Genomic DNA, 17,436 nt, shown 5'->3' with positions numbered 1-17,436 from the left:
CACATAGCCTTAATATACCACATAGCAGCTCACCAGTGCATTTCTTGGACCATTGCCCTAAATGTGGACTCCATAAAGCAAAACTTTCACTGCATAAGGGAATGCCCACAGGTGAGGGGGGTATGGGAGGAAGCGGTGGCGTACATATTGAGGATTTGGAAAGTAGTTATACCCGTCACCCCTCAGGCCTGTTTGTTTCACTGTATAGAAGCCCCTACGGAAACTGACAGAGCAAGTGCTCACATTCCAGGTGTAATACACATAGTATTGCTTGTAGTCAAGAAATGCCTACTTAGGAATTGGCTGATAAGACAGACACCGAGAAATACAGAAATAGTTGATACCCTAAAAACAATAATGATGTACGACAAACTGGATTCGGAGAAACATAAGAAGTCCACTAAAAGATTCTTCAAAAAGTGGAGAACATTTATTGAGCAAAGCTTCACACAGATGGAAATCACCCAGTTAATTAAAGCATTTGAACACACGTCTTGGTATTGTGTGGAAGACATTGCAGGGACACTAGAGACACTGAAGGTAGGGAGCATCCAAAGGACCAACTAAAGGGAACAAATAGGTTAGGTTGTTAAGTTAGAGTAAATTATTGTTAAGAGAATTCTATGGAGATGAAATTGTTGTGACAATGAAAAAGAAAATGATGTAACAAAAGCATTGTACGATCCGGAGACATTTTATGGAATGTAACAACATGTTCTTTTGTTGATGATATGTGCTTGCTGACATCAAATAAAATATGTTTATAAAAAAAAAAAAAAAAAAAAAAAAAAAAAAAAAAAAAAAGAACCCCTTCACGCATAAGGCGGCACGATGACGGGCAGGCCTGCCGTCAAACAAGAAGTTGGCGAGGTAAGGGATGACAAGCACTTCCTTTCCCTGTAACTTCTTGAAGGGCTGCCTACCGGAAACGTCGAACATTTGCTTCCAAAAACAGGCTACACTGAGGAACTCTGAACTATGTGGAGCTGGACCTGGTAATATGCATCCTTCAGATTCACTATTGTTATACGAACACCTGGAATAAACATTTCACACTGGACCTCCTTGACTCCATAATGAACTCATTATGATGAGAGAACTGTTTGCCAGTCTGGTTGAGGCCGCAGATGCGTCTAAAGGAACGCTGCTGCCCCTTGTTAGAAGAGGAGAGGGAACATGATTTGTCTAGGGCAGGGGTCTCAAACCTGGCTGGGTGTATGGGCCGCACAGAGGAAAAAAAATAATCTGGGGGGGGCCGCATTCTTTGCAGGACAGAGTGACATTTTTATTGGTACCATATATAATATTTTATTTTTTTTTTTACACACCTTGGGATCACTGATTTTGAACATTTTCACTTGTTCATTATAGCAAACATGCACATTCTTTGGTTAAATATAAACATTTTTTTTTACATTTTATTCCTTTCTTGTAACTAATATAGTTTTACAATTAGCACTATATAGAAATTTTGACCAACATCTTTTAGTAATGTTCCCCATATTGTTGTAATGTGCCCATCCTTGTCCCCTTGTAGTATTGTGCCCCATCCCACAGTAATGTGCTCATCCTTGTCCCCTTGTAGTATTGTGCCCCATCCCACAGTAATGTGCTCATCCTTGTCCCCTTGTAGTATTGTGCCCCATCCCACAGTAATGTGCTCATCCTTGTCCCCATCCTAAAGTAATGTTCCCCATCCTTGTCCCCATTTTGTAGTAATGTGTTCATTCTTGTCCCCATCCTAAAGTAATGTTCCCCATCCTTGTCCCCATTTTGTAGTAATGTGTTCATCCTTGTCCCCATCCTATAGTAATGTCCCCAATCTATAGTAATGTGTCCATCCTTGTCCCCTTGTAGCAATGTCCCCATCCTCTAGTACTGTCCCCATTCTATAGTAATGTGCCCATCCTTTAGTAATGTGCCAACCTTGTCCCTACCCTATAGTAATGTCCCCAGCATTATCCCTATTCTATAGTAATGTTTCCCATCCTTGTTCCCTTGTAGTAATGTCCCTATCCTACAGTAATGTGCCCACCTTGTCCCCATCCTGTAGTAATGTCCCCATCCTATAGTACTGTGCCCACCTTGTCCCCATCCTGTAGTAATGTCCCCAGCCTTGTCCCCATCCTATAGTCATGTGCCCATCCTAGTCCCTATCCTATTGTAATGTCCCCATACTATAGTAATAATGTCCCCATCCAACAGTATTGTGCCCATCCTTGTAATGTCCCCAGCCTTATCCCCATCTCATAGTAATGTGCGCACTTTGTCCTCATCCTGTAGTAATGGGTCAGCAGCTCCCCTCACATTCCACACACTCCAGAGTGAAGCTGAGGGGAGTGGTCTGCGGCCCCAGATCCACAGTGATTGGAGAAATCGGTCACAAGGCCTGTCTCTCCAATCAGAGCTGGGGGCGGGTGAAACACAGGTCACCCAGCTCCAGACAATGATCAGGGCTACAGCTGCCCTGATCTTGGCTGGATTTCAATGTTTCAGCGATTTTCAATGGCTGAAACATTAATGGCTGTGATTGGCTGACGAACGCCGCTCAGCCAATCACAGCCTCCGAAGGTCCGGGGAGGAGACACCACCCCTCCTGAGGTCCCCTCCTCCCCGAATCTAAGGTATTTGCAGCGATCGTAGCCACCGGGGCTGCGATTTCGCCATGACGTACTGGGTACGTCATGGGTCCTTAAGCACCAGGGAGCCATGACGTACCCAGTACATCATAGGTCGCTAAGGGGTTAATGTCCAACACACACACACACACACACACACACACACACACACACCACATTCTTCTCACCTGTCCGGCGCTCTCTCCGCTGCCTCACCTCTGCTTCATGGCCCCTCAGGCTAGTTCGTGCGGCCCCCAGGCCCGTGTTCACTATCGCAGCCGGTGCAGTGTCACTGTCAGTGATTTATGTGAGATCATTGTATTGCCGGCGCGAGAGCGCAGCACCAGCAATACATTCATCTGACATAAAGTACAGACAGTGGCTGCGGCCCCTGCACCTGCCGCGATAGTGAACAGGGGCACGGGCCTGGGAGCCGCACGAACTACCCTGAGGGGCCGCATGCGGCCCGCGGGCCGCGTGTTTGAGACTCCTGGTCTAGGGGCTCCACGTGTAGCTGATCCCTCGCACTGTCAGGGACCTTGCCGTGTAAGTAGCTACAATAGCCGGGTGCAAAGCCACAGCTGAAACTTCCCATCCTGAGGAAGTGTAGGTAATGTCATCCAAGAATGATTCAAGGCCCTACAGTTCTCATGATTTGCAGAACCGGGTATTGTCCGAAAATCCCCATAGCTGGTAATTGTCCAGTCTCAAACTGTATAGAAGCTGTGATCTGAGGAGGGCAGGTACATTCAGCTCAGAGTAGCCAATGACTTTTTGATACATTGGTAGCAGCGACAGCCAGCATAAGGGGCCCTGTGGCAGAAGGGACAGGCTGATTCCACAAAGGGTACTCTGGGTCGGACTCTGCCTGTCAGTCTGCTTCCATTATGTAGCAATGAGGGACTATACTTAACAACCGGGAGGCATTTCATTTCCTTCTACTAGGCCACATATAAAAACTGAGATAGTTTTTTTTTTTTTTTATTTTCCTGGGTGTCACTGCAGGGATACCCGTTGTGGGCCTGACCACGTTCACTAGTCACCCATTGTGCTCCATCGAAAAGTATGAACAATCTGAGTCACTGTCGGACATGGAGGTGGAAGCTGAAGAATGACATTCACCATCAGACCTGTCTAATTCCCCATAAGCAGGGAAGGCAGGTCTGGAATTCTTAAGGCAATAACTTTTGATTGATAAGGAGCTAAGGAACAAAAGATGCTGCAAAACTGTCAAGCCAACATTGGGCTTGTCGCCTGTAGCAACCAATTGCAGCGCCGCTAAAGGAGTTCCTAAACTCAGCACGAATCCAAGACCACACCTGATAGGGTATGCATAATACCTTCCTGGCACCGCGTCTGAGACCAGGGAACAGACAGCTCCTAATTACAGGGAGCGAGGTCTGGATAGTGAAGTGTATCCATTGAGTCTGTCCCAGATATGAAAGAAAAACAGGCAAGCCTAGCTGTGAACAAAGTGAACTTTCATAAATGACACTAACCACTAAGATGCAAAGAGGCGGACACGGGTTAGAAGGAGGAATGAAGTTAGCTGATCAATCTCCTCTGCAGGCTCTGGCATCGGTCCTGCTGGACTTTAGACTCCACTAGTTGGACCAGGTGCCGTTCCTTCCAGAGTATCCCACATGAGCCAGCATACCCATCCGCGTTGAGGCTTGCACTTTTGTTGCCCCATCTGAGTGGCAGCCTGTGCTGTGTGTTTGTAGCAGAACTGGAGGTTGTGTATTTCAGTGACTCAATTTTACTCCCTTTTTTTTTGTGTCACGAATGCTCACATCTAAAGGGGGAATCAGCCAGTGACCGACCCGACAAGAGCCATCTGAGTTCAGTAAAGGGCACCTTACACGCTGCGACATCGCCAGCGACCCCGCCATAGACGCGAAACCCCAGACCGCAAGCGCGATCCCCAGACACCGCACATAGGTCATTTTACGCATGTGCGATCTCCAAAGACCGCACCCGCGATCCAGAACCCCACATCGCCAACGAGATCGCCAGCGACATCGCAGCGTGCAAAGCACCCTCAACTGTCAGCAACCTGCCCCCCTGTCAGCGACAGCTGTCAACACAGGCTGGCACTGTGATATAGGGGTTTTGTTGCTAACGGTGGAGGCTGCCCCACATCAGGGGTCTGCAACACAAGGTCCGCAGACCATATGCAACGCTAGAAGCTGCTTCCAGCAGCCCGGGGACTCGTGCATTCCACCGGAGGGGTGAAGCCATCGGTCGTCTAACCTCAGCCGAGTCTCATCACACACCGCCGTTGTCACTTCCGGGAGATGACGTCAGTCGAGCGTCATCCGAGAACCCAGAGAAGATCTCGCACCTGCGCACACTCACCACTCGGCAGCGACCATCCCCAAGACGGCGTCCCCCGTTGTCGCTCCTGCCCAATCGCCCGAAGTGGCAGGGCAGAAATTTGTTAGGCCCCGGAAGCAAACTGCGGAAACACCAGCGCACTCATCCACTTACCTCCGGGCAGGTAAGATGGCATCACTACTCCTGCATCGTTGGAGCGTGGGAGGTACCGTCATTCACAGGCATAGCCCCCGTGGGCTGCTGTGGTGCGTCCCCAGACCTGCTGGTAGGCGTCGCTACTCCCGGGTGAGGGCAAAGAAGCAGGTCGACGCCGACATACACAGAGACAGCCCCCGTGGGCCTGCTGTGGTGTTTCCTTCAGCACCTCAGCCGGCCGCAGCAGGACCCGTGTCGCTGCCTGAACCGACCGGCCAGGGCTGGAATACTTGGAGACTTCGACACCTAAGGGCCATCTTGAACCGCCGCTCCTGGAGGTTCCCCGTTCAAGGACAGGAAACCAACTGATGCGGGGAGAGGTGCCGCCCCTTTTTATTCTGGAGGTTTCCTGTCCTTGAAGGGCGGATCGTCTCTCTCGTGGTGCTGTCATGGGTGCTGGAAAAAACCACAATGCCACCAGTGTAATTAGGATTGTTTTTATAATGTTCATTGTACTGTAAAAACAACCTAGCAACATGATTATTCAGGTATCAAATATTTTTCATCAATAACTTAAAAAAATTTTAAGAACTTTGTAGAGGAAAACATTTTTTTTTTACCATTTTCTGAGACCCGTACTTTTCAAGCAAATGACTTTAGTGGGGACTTAATTTCATGAAAGGTGAGCTGACTATTTAAGGCGTACATATAATGTATTGATAGAAATCCGATCTATTTTGATAAATCAGCTGTGATCGCACAGCTGCGGAGGACAAGGCAGATGCTGCGGAGGAGGGGGAGGGATTAATCTCCCTAGCTTCTCCATTATCAGCTGATGTGTATATCGCACTGCACTCAACTGTATTTTGGGGTACTTCTCACATAGCGAGATCGCTGCTGAGTCACGGTTTTTGTGATGCCCCAGTGACCTCATCAGCGATCTCGCTGTGTGTGACACTGAGCAGCGATCTGGCCCCTGCTGTGAAATCGCTGCTCGTTACACACTGCTCTGGTTAATTTTTTGGACGTTGCTCTCCCGCTGTGAAGCACACATCGCTGTGTTTAACAGCGAGAGAGCAACGATCTGAATGTGCAGGCAGCAGGGAGCCGGCTTCTGGCAGCCTGCGGTAAGCTGTAACCAAGGTAAATATTGGGTAACCAAGCGAAGTGCATTGCTTCGTTACCCGATATTTACCTTGGTTACTAACGTCCGCCGCTCTCAGGCTGCCAGTGCCGCCTCCCTGCACATGTAGCATGTAGCCGGAGTACACATCGGGTAAATAAGCAAAGTGGTTTGCTTATTAACCCGATGTGTACTCTGGCTACGAGTGCAGGGAGCCAGCGCTAAGCGGTGTGCGCTGGTAACCAAGGTAAATATCTGGTAACCAAGCGCTTGGTTACCCGATATTTACCTTAGTTACCAAGCGCAGCATCGCTTCCACGCATCGCTGGGGGCTGGTCACTGGTGAGATCTGCCTGATTGACAGCTCACCAGCGACCACGTAGCGACGCACCAGCAATCCTGACCAGGTCAGATCGCTGGTGGGATCGCTGGAGTGTCGCTAAAGTGTGACGGTACCTTAATGCAAGTGGCGTGCGAGGTTTCTCTCGCACCCATTGTCTTGTATGGGTGTGAAAGAAAACTAAACTGATTCCACCTGCAGCATGCTGCGATTATTTTCTCAGTCCTATTATGGCTGAGAAAAAACGCTCATGAGAGCGGCCCCACAGAGTACCATTGGCCCGAGTGGAATGTGATTTTTTTTTTTTTATCGCATTCCACTCGCTCCGTTTCTCTTGCCGTTTCTCCTTACCCTAATTGAAAAGATCTCCCTACACTGTTATCCTATGGATAGGGGATAATGCTGAAAAATTCTTTTTGTAATGAAGACAGTCTGGGAAATCACCAGGGCTGTGGAGTCGGGGTCCATTTTGTTGAAGTCTGAGTTGGAGTCGGTATAAAATTGACTGACTCCTAAAATATATAATAACTTGGGAACAGCAGTCCAATGCAGTATGTAATGAATATTTTTTCAGAAGAATTTGGGAAAGTTATGAAATGTAAATGTTCTATTCCTGATCAAAGGATCTAGGCTTTTAGTTGAGATGAATCTGTGCTGCACTTCAGCTACATGATGTAAGTAGTGATGTTACCATTTTACTACAATAAATTTATCACAAACATGACTCATGTACAGTTGAAACCAGAAGATTCGATACACTAAAGAGACACATCTGCATGTTTTTCTCATTATCTGATGTGAAATCAGAATAAACCTTTCCAATTTTAGGAGAATTAGGAACCAAAATTATTTATGACTTGTGCGAGTCTCACATCGGTATCACCCAGCATGGCGCACACTCTCCTGACAGGAGTGGGTAGGCTGCATGTATTTCCATGCAGCGGAGGCGCTCGTGTCCGGAGAGTGTGCGGCTATGCCGGGTGATACCGACGTGAGACTCGCACGAGTCATACACAAGTTGAACTCCGGCCTAAGGCCCCTTTCACATTGCGTTTTACCTTACGTTCAGTGGTCCCGTCGGGGCATCCGTCCCAACCACCCCTCCCCCACACTGCAAAACGTGTTTCGGACCCGAACGTTGGGTTGGGACGGATGCCCCGACAGGACCACTGAAGGTAAGGCAAAACGCAGTGTGAGACTAGCCTAATACAGCATTTCTCCTGGAGCATCGCTCTGATCAGGACCTATCGGAGTGTGCAGTCAAAGTTCCCTAAAGGGATTAATAAAATAAATAAAAAAAATATTTTTTTCATATTATATTCTAAAGAGAAAAAAAAAAGAAAATCCCCTTTTGCCCCACTGAAAATAAACAAAAAATAATACTAATCAAATAAACATATTTGGTATCGCCGCGTTCAGAAACACCCGATCAAAATATACAATGAATTAATCTGATTGGATTTTTTTTTGATACACCATGTACCAAACACCAAAATTACGTTTTTTTTGGTCACTGAAATAATCCATTAAAATGCATTAACAGGTGATCACAACATTACATCTATACAAAAATGGTATAAATATAAACACCAGCTCAAGATACAAAAATAAAATAAACCATCACTGAGTTCCCAAAAAATGAGAACCCTACGGATCTCGGAAAATGGCGACAAAAGGACAATTTTTTTTTTTTAGAAACATCTGAATTTTTCTTTTGCACAGACCAGGTCAAATTTTTCATCGTAAACAAAAAAAAAAAAAAAATAAAACGCCCCCAAAAAAAGACAATTGTGCAATTGCACTGTTTTTGCAATTTCACCGTACTTGCAACTTTTTTCCCCCACTTTCCAGTACAATATGGGGCAGAATAATGGTGTCGTTCAAAAGTTCTTCTCGACCCGGAAAAAAGTCCTCGTATGGCTTTATTCACAAAATAATTAAAAAAGTTATGGTTCTTGGAAGAAGAAGAGGGAAAAAAAAAACCAAACAAACCACAAAATAAATTGCCTGGGGAGAAGGGGTTAAATGCAAGTTAGGCGACGTGCGCACGCTGAGTATTTGGTTGCAGAAATAGCTGCACCAAAAATGAATATCTACACCGAATATGCATCTCCTGGCAGAAAAAAAAAGTTTTTGCAGTGCTTTTTTTGTGCGTTTTTCATGTATCTGGAATGGGAAAAAACGCTGAAAGAATTGACATGCTACAGTTTATTTTCTGCACCAAATCTGCAAGGGAAAAATAAGCACCGTGTTCATCACGCTTCAGAATTCTCATTGACTTTGCTGGCATAAGGAGAGGCATGCAATTGTGAAATCTGCACTCAAAAATACATAACAAAAACCTGCAGTGTGGGCACATAGCTTGGAGAATTATCTCACATTGCTACATAGCAATCTGTTCAGCTCCTCTTGTTCTATCATACCAGTGGTATCCAACTTTTCTGACCTGGAGAGCCACATTCAGCTCTGTGAAGAGTTATGAGCCACATCCAGCTTCCTCCACCACATTACTGGTAAAACAGCCAAAACATTTCCACAGAGATCACTCTAGGGCATTATACTGAAATTCAGGGGTTCCCACAATACCCCCAGATCGGTATTCTCGCATCAAGCACTCCCATTAATGTCACATCCAGCTTCAAGCGCCTCCTCTGACAGGTAGTGGCATCTCGTCTCCTGCCTACCATACTTAAATCATCTCTAACCCCCCAAGGCCAGAGTATAGGCATCCACATCTGCTCTTCTGGGCAAGGACACTCACATAACTCACCATCTGGAGATCTGCCCTTCATGGCTGTTTGCTAGACCTGGTGCTAATGCAACAAGCGGGTAAACAGCGGCGAGGCACATATCGTGGGGCCGGCGAGGCACATGTTGGGAACCTCTGTATTACACAATGACCATACACTACACATTTCAAAGCAGGCAGCTTCCTTTAAATAGCCACAAAAAGCAACGTGTGACAGACCGCATGTCTACGAACTGTAAGAAATGAAACAAACCAAATTCAATGTAGGATCTTCGCAATCATTTTGCAATATTTAGGATCATGAAACTATCAAATCAATGCCTTTAGGATGGGCACTGAGCCCCTCTCCACCTAAAACTGCACTGGATGCACTTACATGTCCACCCTTGCATGGAACAAAGCTACAGAACACAGATCCACTAAACGTCTAGCGTCCTCTGATGGGTACAGCAGAACAGGTCCTTTTCAAGGGAAGGGGTGCAGGTCCATAGTAACCAGGAGCTTCATTCCATAATCCTAATTCATTAACACTAATGTTTTGTACAAGATTCTTAAAGGGTATATCTGAAACTCTTTTTTTTTTTTTTAAGTATGTCTAAGCACAGGTAGTTGCTACCTACCTGCCTGTTGTGCTCAGTGCCGCTCACCACCAGCAGAGCAGTCACAGACTTCCCCTGCGGTGATACAATGGCTTAGTCAGCAGAGTGGTGGCTTCTTTTCAGCTCTGTGGATGGAGCAAAACTGCCAACTTCATGCTGATTAACATCAGACTCCCTGATGCCTAACTGGGGGAGCCGGCTGTCAATCATTGTGATGTCAGATGTCCTGCCCAGTCTAAAGAGCAGAGCAGATGCAAGCCTTCACTCTGTTGACACTGTCAGCAGAAGGAGCTGAACCGCCGGCAGGAGCGGTCCTTAACCGACCTGTGCCAGTGAAGAACAGCATCAGACAGTCCGGTAGGTAGCAACTGCCAGCCTGTTAGTGCTTAGGCTCTTTCTTTTTTTTGGAAAGTCCAGGATACACCCTTTAATGGAGTAAGTGCTGGCAAAAGATGCACTGAATTCATGAAGGGGTGAGCATCTCTAAGGGTATGTGCGCACGTGTGCGCTCTGCACCGCACCGAAAAGGTGCGCTTCAGAGCGCAGCTGAAAAGCTCCGTTCTGAAGCGCATGGTGCCGGCAGAGAACGTGCGCTCTGCATGCAGCTCCTGCCGTAGACAGGGCAGGGAGCTGCCGGCAAAGCGCACGGAAGAAGTGACATGTCACTTCTTAGCGGCCGAAGCGCTGCGCTCTAAGACGCCACGTGCGCACGGCCCCTGTACAATCTCCATAGATTGTGCAGGGGACGCAGGACGCATGCAGTTACGCTGCGCTACAAAGCGCAGCGTAACTGCATGTAATTACGCAACGTGCGCACATAGCCTAAAGGACATGTCCGGTGAACTCTGAATAGGTGATAACTTGCTGATCAGCTCTGACGTCCGACACCCGAACTGATCATCAGAACAGGAAACTTTTATCCCGGTTTAGTATGAAGTAGCAAAGCGAATGCCCGACTGCTGTGTTAACCATTCCCTATAGGGTTTCTGAGCACTGGTGCTCGGCTTTTTCGGCCACCCCATAGAGAACGAATGGACCTGGCAGTCTAAGTTTTTTTTAAAGCCGATAAAAATTCCCTAATCTGCCAACTAGTATAAATCTCAGAGGTTCCAGTGGTGGACATCCAATGGTCAGCAAGTTATCACCTATTCCATAGATAATTTGTTTTCACTGCACAACCCCTTTAACCCCTTCAGCGTTTTTGTTTTTTTGCTCCTTTTCTTCCGAGAGCCGTCACTTTTTTATTTTTCCGTCAATCTTGCCTTATGAGGGCTTGTTTTTTGCGGGACGAGTTGTACTTTTAAATGAAACCATAAATTTTGCCACAATTGCAAAAAAAGTGTGATCGTACAATAGTTTTTGGGATATTTTATTCACTGTGTTCACTATATGGTAAAACTGATGTATCTATGTGATGCCTCAGGGCGGTGCGAGTTTGTAGACACCAAACATGTATAAGTTTACTTGCGTCTAAGGGATTAAAAAAAAATCACAAGTTTGTCCAATAAAAGTGGCGCACGTTTTGCGCCATTTTCCGAAACACGTAGCGTTCTTATTTTTTGGGATCTATGGCTCAGTGACTGCTTATTTTTTGCGTCTCGAGCTGACGTTTTTAATGGTACCATTTTTGCGCAGATGCTACGTTTTGATCGCCTGTTATTGCATTTTGCGTAAAACTTGCGGCGACCAAAAAACGTAATTTTGGCGTTTGGAATTTTTTTGCCACTACGCCGTTTACCAATCAGATTAATTGATTTTAATCTGTATTCCGGCATTGAAAGAAAGTGAGTCATGTTAGCTACAGGCGTCATCACATGACCCTGTGCTACCATGGCAACCACCGAAAGTCACGTGACTTCCAGTGGGGGCGAGGTAAGTGACTCATGGTGGCGCACATATACATATTGCTGCCAGATTTTGGCAGCGATATGTAAGGGGTTAATGGCCGCGGGCGGAAGCGATTCCACCCACGGCTAGCAGGCACACATATCAGCTGTTGAAAACAGCTATGTGCGCAGATCGCCGCCGCCTGCCCGCGTCAGGGGCTTAACGGCGCACGATCCATGACGTACCCAGTAAGTCATGGGTCGTTAAGGGGTTAATGAAGTCGTCACAGCTTTCAACTGTCATTCGCCACCGCCAGAAATGTAAGATGGTGTAAGCAAAGCCTTAAAGGGGTTGTCTGGTCTCTGACTGCAGGTTGCCAATTTGCGACAGTGAGATGCGCGCACTGTGACTATTGCCCTGTATTCAGCATACCAGGCTCTCAATAGAAGAGACCTGGGTGATACACAGAAGTCTAGTCAGCACGTGACCGCAAGTATACAACAAATCTCAGTGTCATGTGGCCGAACACCAGAATCAGAAATGACAAGGAATTGTGATGGCGTACTCTGCATGCATAGTCATGATTCGACAGACTTTTCTTCTGAGACCGGTCAGCTCCTTTAAAGTGAACCCGTCAGGTACCCTGTGCACTCAGAACCACCAGCAGCTGTGCCTACCTATCGAAATTCCCTGTCTAACAATCCCTTTTTATCACATTAAACACAGATCTTTAGAAAAAGTATTTCTGAAGTCTCTTCATGGCATGCAAATTAACCCATTGACTAGTTGATGACGCGTCAGTTTCCTCAGACTAGTGGGGCTCTCTTAGCATATTACACCCCCGTGGCCATGATAACTCGAAGCCCTCATCTTGCATTCGACTTTGCTCCCTTATATAATTGAGCCTCAGAAGCTCGGTGTACGTGTCCCGACTTCAGAGAGGTGCACTGTGATTGGGAATGCAGAAGACCGCTCACATACCCAGAAGAGCGCAGAACAGCGATCTTCTGCACTCCCGATCATGCACAGTGCACCTCTCTGAAGTCGGGACACATAGATCCGGCTTCTGAGGCTCAATTATATAAGGGAGCAAAGCTGTAAGATGATGAATGCTTGACGTTATCACCACAGGGTGGCATGGTAACATGCTAAGTGGGTTGACTAGTCTGGGGAAACTAGCGCCCCAACTAGTCAAAGGGTTAATTTCCATGCCAAACTGACTATTAGAAATCCTTTTTCTAAAGATCTGCTTGTGTGTAATGTGATGTGATAAAGGGGCTGTTGGGCAGAGAATTTAGATAGTGACACACAACTGTTGGTGGCTCTGGCTGCTGGGGTCCTGGGCTCAAATCCCACCAAGGAGAACATCTGCAAAGAGTTTGTATGTTCTCCCCGTGTTTGCGTGGGTTTCCTCCCACACTCCGTAAACATACTGATAGGGACTTTAGATAGTGAGCCCCCATGGGGACAATGTTACTGATGTATAGAAAGTACTATGGAATTAATGGTGCTATATAAGTGAAGAAATATTATTGTCTTCTCCAGATATGGAGTAATCCAGCACACGGATTAAGTAGTAGGCTGTATTGTGATCGTAGGCACACCAGGGACCCTCAGGCACAGCCACCTAATTCTGATGTGAACATAGTACAGAATGGACTAGTCTGGGAGACAGGAGATTGGGAAGTCATCCAGCTCAATACCAACATGTGTACCCCAGGATATGTAGCAGTGCCATGTGTGACATTGGGAAATCATCCAGCACAATACCAACATGTGTACCCCAGGATATGTAGCAGTGCCATGTGTGACATTGGGAAATCATCCAGCTCAATACCAACATGCGTACCCCAGGATATGTAGCAGTGCCATGTGTGACATTGGGAAATCATCCAGCACAATACCAACATGCGTACCCCAGGATATGTAGCAGTGCCATGTGTGACATTGGGAAGTCATCCAGCACAATACCAACATGCGTACCCCAGGATATGTAGCAGTGCCATGTGTGACATTGGGAAGTCATCCAGCTCAATACCAACATGTGTACCCCAGGATATGTAGCAGTGCCATGTGTGACATTGGGAAGTCATCCAGCTCAATACCAACATGTGTACCCCAGGATATGTAGCAGTGCCATGTGTGACATTGGGAAATCATCCAGCACAATACCAACATGTGTACCCCAGGATATGTAGCAGTGCCATGTGTGACATTGGGAAGTCATCCAGCTCAATACCAACATGTGTACCCCAGGATATGTAGCAGTGCCATGTGTGACATTGGGAAGTCATCCAGCTCAATACCAACATGTGTACCCCAGGATATGTAGCAGTGCCATGTGTGACATTGGGAAGTCATCCAGCTCAATACCAACATGTGTACCCCAGGATATGTAGCAGTGCCATGTGTGACATTGGGAAGTCATCCAGCTCAATACCAACATGTGTACCCCAGGATATGTAGCAGTGCCATGTGTGACATTGGGAAGTCATCCAGCTCAATACCAACATGTGTACCCCAGGATACGTAGCAGTGCCATGTGTGACATTGGGAAGTCATCCAGCTCAATACCAAACATGTGTACCCCAGGATACGTAGCAGTGCCATGTGTGACAGTGGCAAGTCAGCCAGTACAACACCAACATGTGTACCCCAGGATATGTAGCAGTGCCACACACACACCATATTGAGGCTCTATTCACTGTAACACTAAGGCCTCCATGTATGATGGGTCACTTATCCTCTCTATTATGACTAGACCATTACTGTAAAAGATCCTGCAGTCAAGTATCATAAGCTGCTGCTTAGTAGAGGAGCAGAAAGTCACACACCCTGGTCCTCCGTGGCAGCGACATGGCAGACACGGAGTGCACGGCAGACCAGGGCAGGCTGGTGCCAATGCTCCAGTGTGAGCAGAGCCAGCTGCACATTCCCTCCACGTGGAGGAGGCCGGCACACTGACAGGCACCGCCACCAGGAGCCCGGGCCCGTGAGCGCGCAGGTGCAGAGCAGGCCGCGCTCTCCCACATCCCGGAAGCGTCCACATACCTGCCCGTCCAGCTGGCTTGGGGTCTGACCCTGAGTCTGGGTCTGGCTGGGCAAAGTGAAGTCGGTGAACTCGAACTCTGAGCCCTGAGTGTCGGCTCCGAGAAGCTCGGCCTCCTCCGTGTCCAGGAAGGTGAGAGTCTGCGAGCTGGGCCCGTACGCCTCCACGCTCATGATGTACAGGCTCGGAAGCGGCTCCAGCGACTTCGGGACCTTGTAGAGAGCTATGTGACCGGACACGACCTCTAACCGCTCGTTATACCGTCACCAAACGCGGGCACCACAACCAGGCGCCTGAAGTCCAGCACCCTCCACCGCAATTGACGTCACACGCCGCCGCGCAGGAAAGGTGCGCGCCTGCGCGAAAATGTGACGTTATGCGCACGCAACCGTACGTACCCCTCCCCGTTACTATAGGCAACGGGAACTTTCTTGGCGGTGATTTCACAGCGCTATAGAGGAGGGTTGCGTCTAAAATGGAGTTGCTCCAGCGATGCCTCTTTGCAGCCGCTCCACTTTAGGCACCGCAGTGCTGAGGGGACTAGCTGGGAGTTGCTCATAGGTTATGTTCACACGCAGCATCTTTTTTTCTGAGTGTATCGTAAATGCATCTTTTTCCTGTGGTCTCAGAAAATGCAGCTTGTGGCCCAAAAAACACATGACAATTTGACGCGCTTACCTGACTGCGTATTTTAAAGGAGAAACAAAACATGATAGTATAATCGATAGATAGCTAGAATAGATGTTAGAGAATAGATAGGGTCCCCCCAATTTTCATATCCAGCACAGGAACAGCTGCAGGTTGCAACCCTCAGCTGCCTGCTGTACCTTGGCTGGGTATGAAGACTTGAGGGGAACCCACGCTTTTTTTAATTATTTGATTTATTTAAAAAAAAAAATATATATATAAATATATACTGTATATATCTATATATATATATATATAAATATATATATATACAGTGGAACCTTGGATTACGAGCATAATTGGTTCCGGGAGTGTGCTCTTAAACCAAGTTACTCTTATATCAAAGCAAATTTCTTTGTCGCTCCATTGGGAGACCCAGACAATTGGGTGTATAGCTTCTGCCTCCGGAGGCCACACAAAGTATTACACTTTAAAAAGTGTAACCCCTCCCCTCTGCCTATACACCCTCCCGTGGATCACGGGCTCCTCAGTTTTATGCTTTGTGTGGAAGGAGGCACACATCCACTCATGCATTCTCAACTTAGTTATGTCGGTTGGAAGAAAAGACGACCCCGATGGGGCCCCCGGCATGTTCCCTTCTCACCCCACTACGTCGGCAGTGTTGTTAAGGTTGAAGTACCCATTGCGGGTACAGAGGCTGGAGCCACATGCCGTCTCCTTCACCATCCCTTAAGCGGCTCTGGGAGAAGTGGGATCCTAAGCGATCATCCATTTACTGGGACCGTGCTCCATCCGCAGCCCCTGTGGGAACCTGACGGACCGGAGCCTCTTCATCCTCAGGGACCGGGCCCTGCAACTGAAAGGTACTCTGTGTCCCCATGGGGGACTGTGCAGGGAGCGCACCTTCTTCCCGGAAGCCGCGGCGGCTGCTGAATCCAAGAGGCCGGTGGACTTCCGCGCCGACCGTGCCTGCTTGTCGGGCGCGGTCTCAAATTTAGTCCCCGGCTTCATCGCGGCCTAGTCGCAAAAATCCCGCCCCCGGGCCTGCCTGTCAGGGGTAAGGGCGGGATTACCGGCCTGACGTCGGATGTGAGGGCTGGAGCATCCTGCATGTTTCCTCCCCCCTCACTGATCACTGTGGGGACCCCAGATTCCCGCACTTTGCTGGCGCCGCCCACGGCTCCACTCCTCCCCTGAGAGCTCCGGTAGCCATTTTTTGGCATTCTGCCGGTGGAGGATTCTCAGTGAACAGCTCTGCAGCTCAGGGGGATCCAAGGCAGGGAATCTGGAGGACACACTCCGCTCTTTAGCGGTCGGTAAGCCACACCGGTCACCCAGTGCTGGTCCCCCTAGGGTGCCGGATTAGATTCGTATATATCTATATCTATCTGTTCGGTGGGCTGTATACCCCATTCCCATATACCCTCAGTGATCACTCTCCTAGGAGACAACAGCATGTCGTCCACAAGGAGCAAAGCTGCTAAGGCACAGGGTTTTTTTGCGGCCTGTACCTCTTGTGGGGCTATGTTACCTGCGGGTTCCACCTACCCTCACTGTGAGCAATGCTCGACCCCTGTTTCGCTTGCTCAGCCGGAGCCTCGGACACTGGTGGGCCCCTCGGCTCATGTAGACCCCCCTGCTCCCCCTGACCAGGCTGCAGGGACAGAGTTCGCCTCTTTTGCTGAGAAACTCTCTGAGTCACTTTCTCAATCCATTTCACAGTCTATGGACAAATGGTCTTCTAAGCTGCTAGAGGCTTTGCAGTCCAGACCGGACCCTTCACAGGCCCCGGCCCCTGTTGGCTCGTCGCCTCCAGGCCCCTCTCGGTCCGCGCCACAGCGCGCTCATAGGTTGGGCCCGCGGTCTCAGGCGGAAGACTCCTGCCCGGACCGTAGTCCTAGACCGGCTAAGCGGTCTCGCTGGGACTCTTCCCCGACTTCCTCACACTGCTCGGGATCCCAGTTTGGGGACTCTCAGGAAGAAGAGGCGGACGTGGGAACTCAGGGCTCTG

The 17,436-nt window shown here is 48.2% G+C and overlaps 1 protein-coding gene across 1 annotated transcript in view; it reads right to left on the bottom strand.

Moving 5' to 3' along the window:
* Window positions 1–15,120, bottom strand: part of UPF1 (UPF1 RNA helicase and ATPase) — a 184,872-nt gene extending 169,752 nt beyond the window's left edge. The window contains exon 1 of the mRNA XM_075352561.1: window positions 14,780–15,120. Within this exon, the coding sequence (XP_075208676.1) occupies window positions 14,780–14,950 (171 nt within the window). The 5' untranslated portion in view covers window positions 14,951–15,120. The remainder of the gene's footprint in view (window positions 1–14,779) is intronic.
* Window positions 15,121–17,436: the final 2,316 nt, after the last annotated feature.

Source organism: Anomaloglossus baeobatrachus, chromosome 1, assembly GCF_048569485.1.
Source record: "Anomaloglossus baeobatrachus isolate aAnoBae1 chromosome 1, aAnoBae1.hap1, whole genome shotgun sequence".
Taxonomy (NCBI): Eukaryota; Metazoa; Chordata; class Amphibia; order Anura; family Aromobatidae; genus Anomaloglossus; species Anomaloglossus baeobatrachus.
Note: the sequence above shows the minus strand (reverse complement) of the source record. Positions and strands in the feature narration are given on the sequence as shown.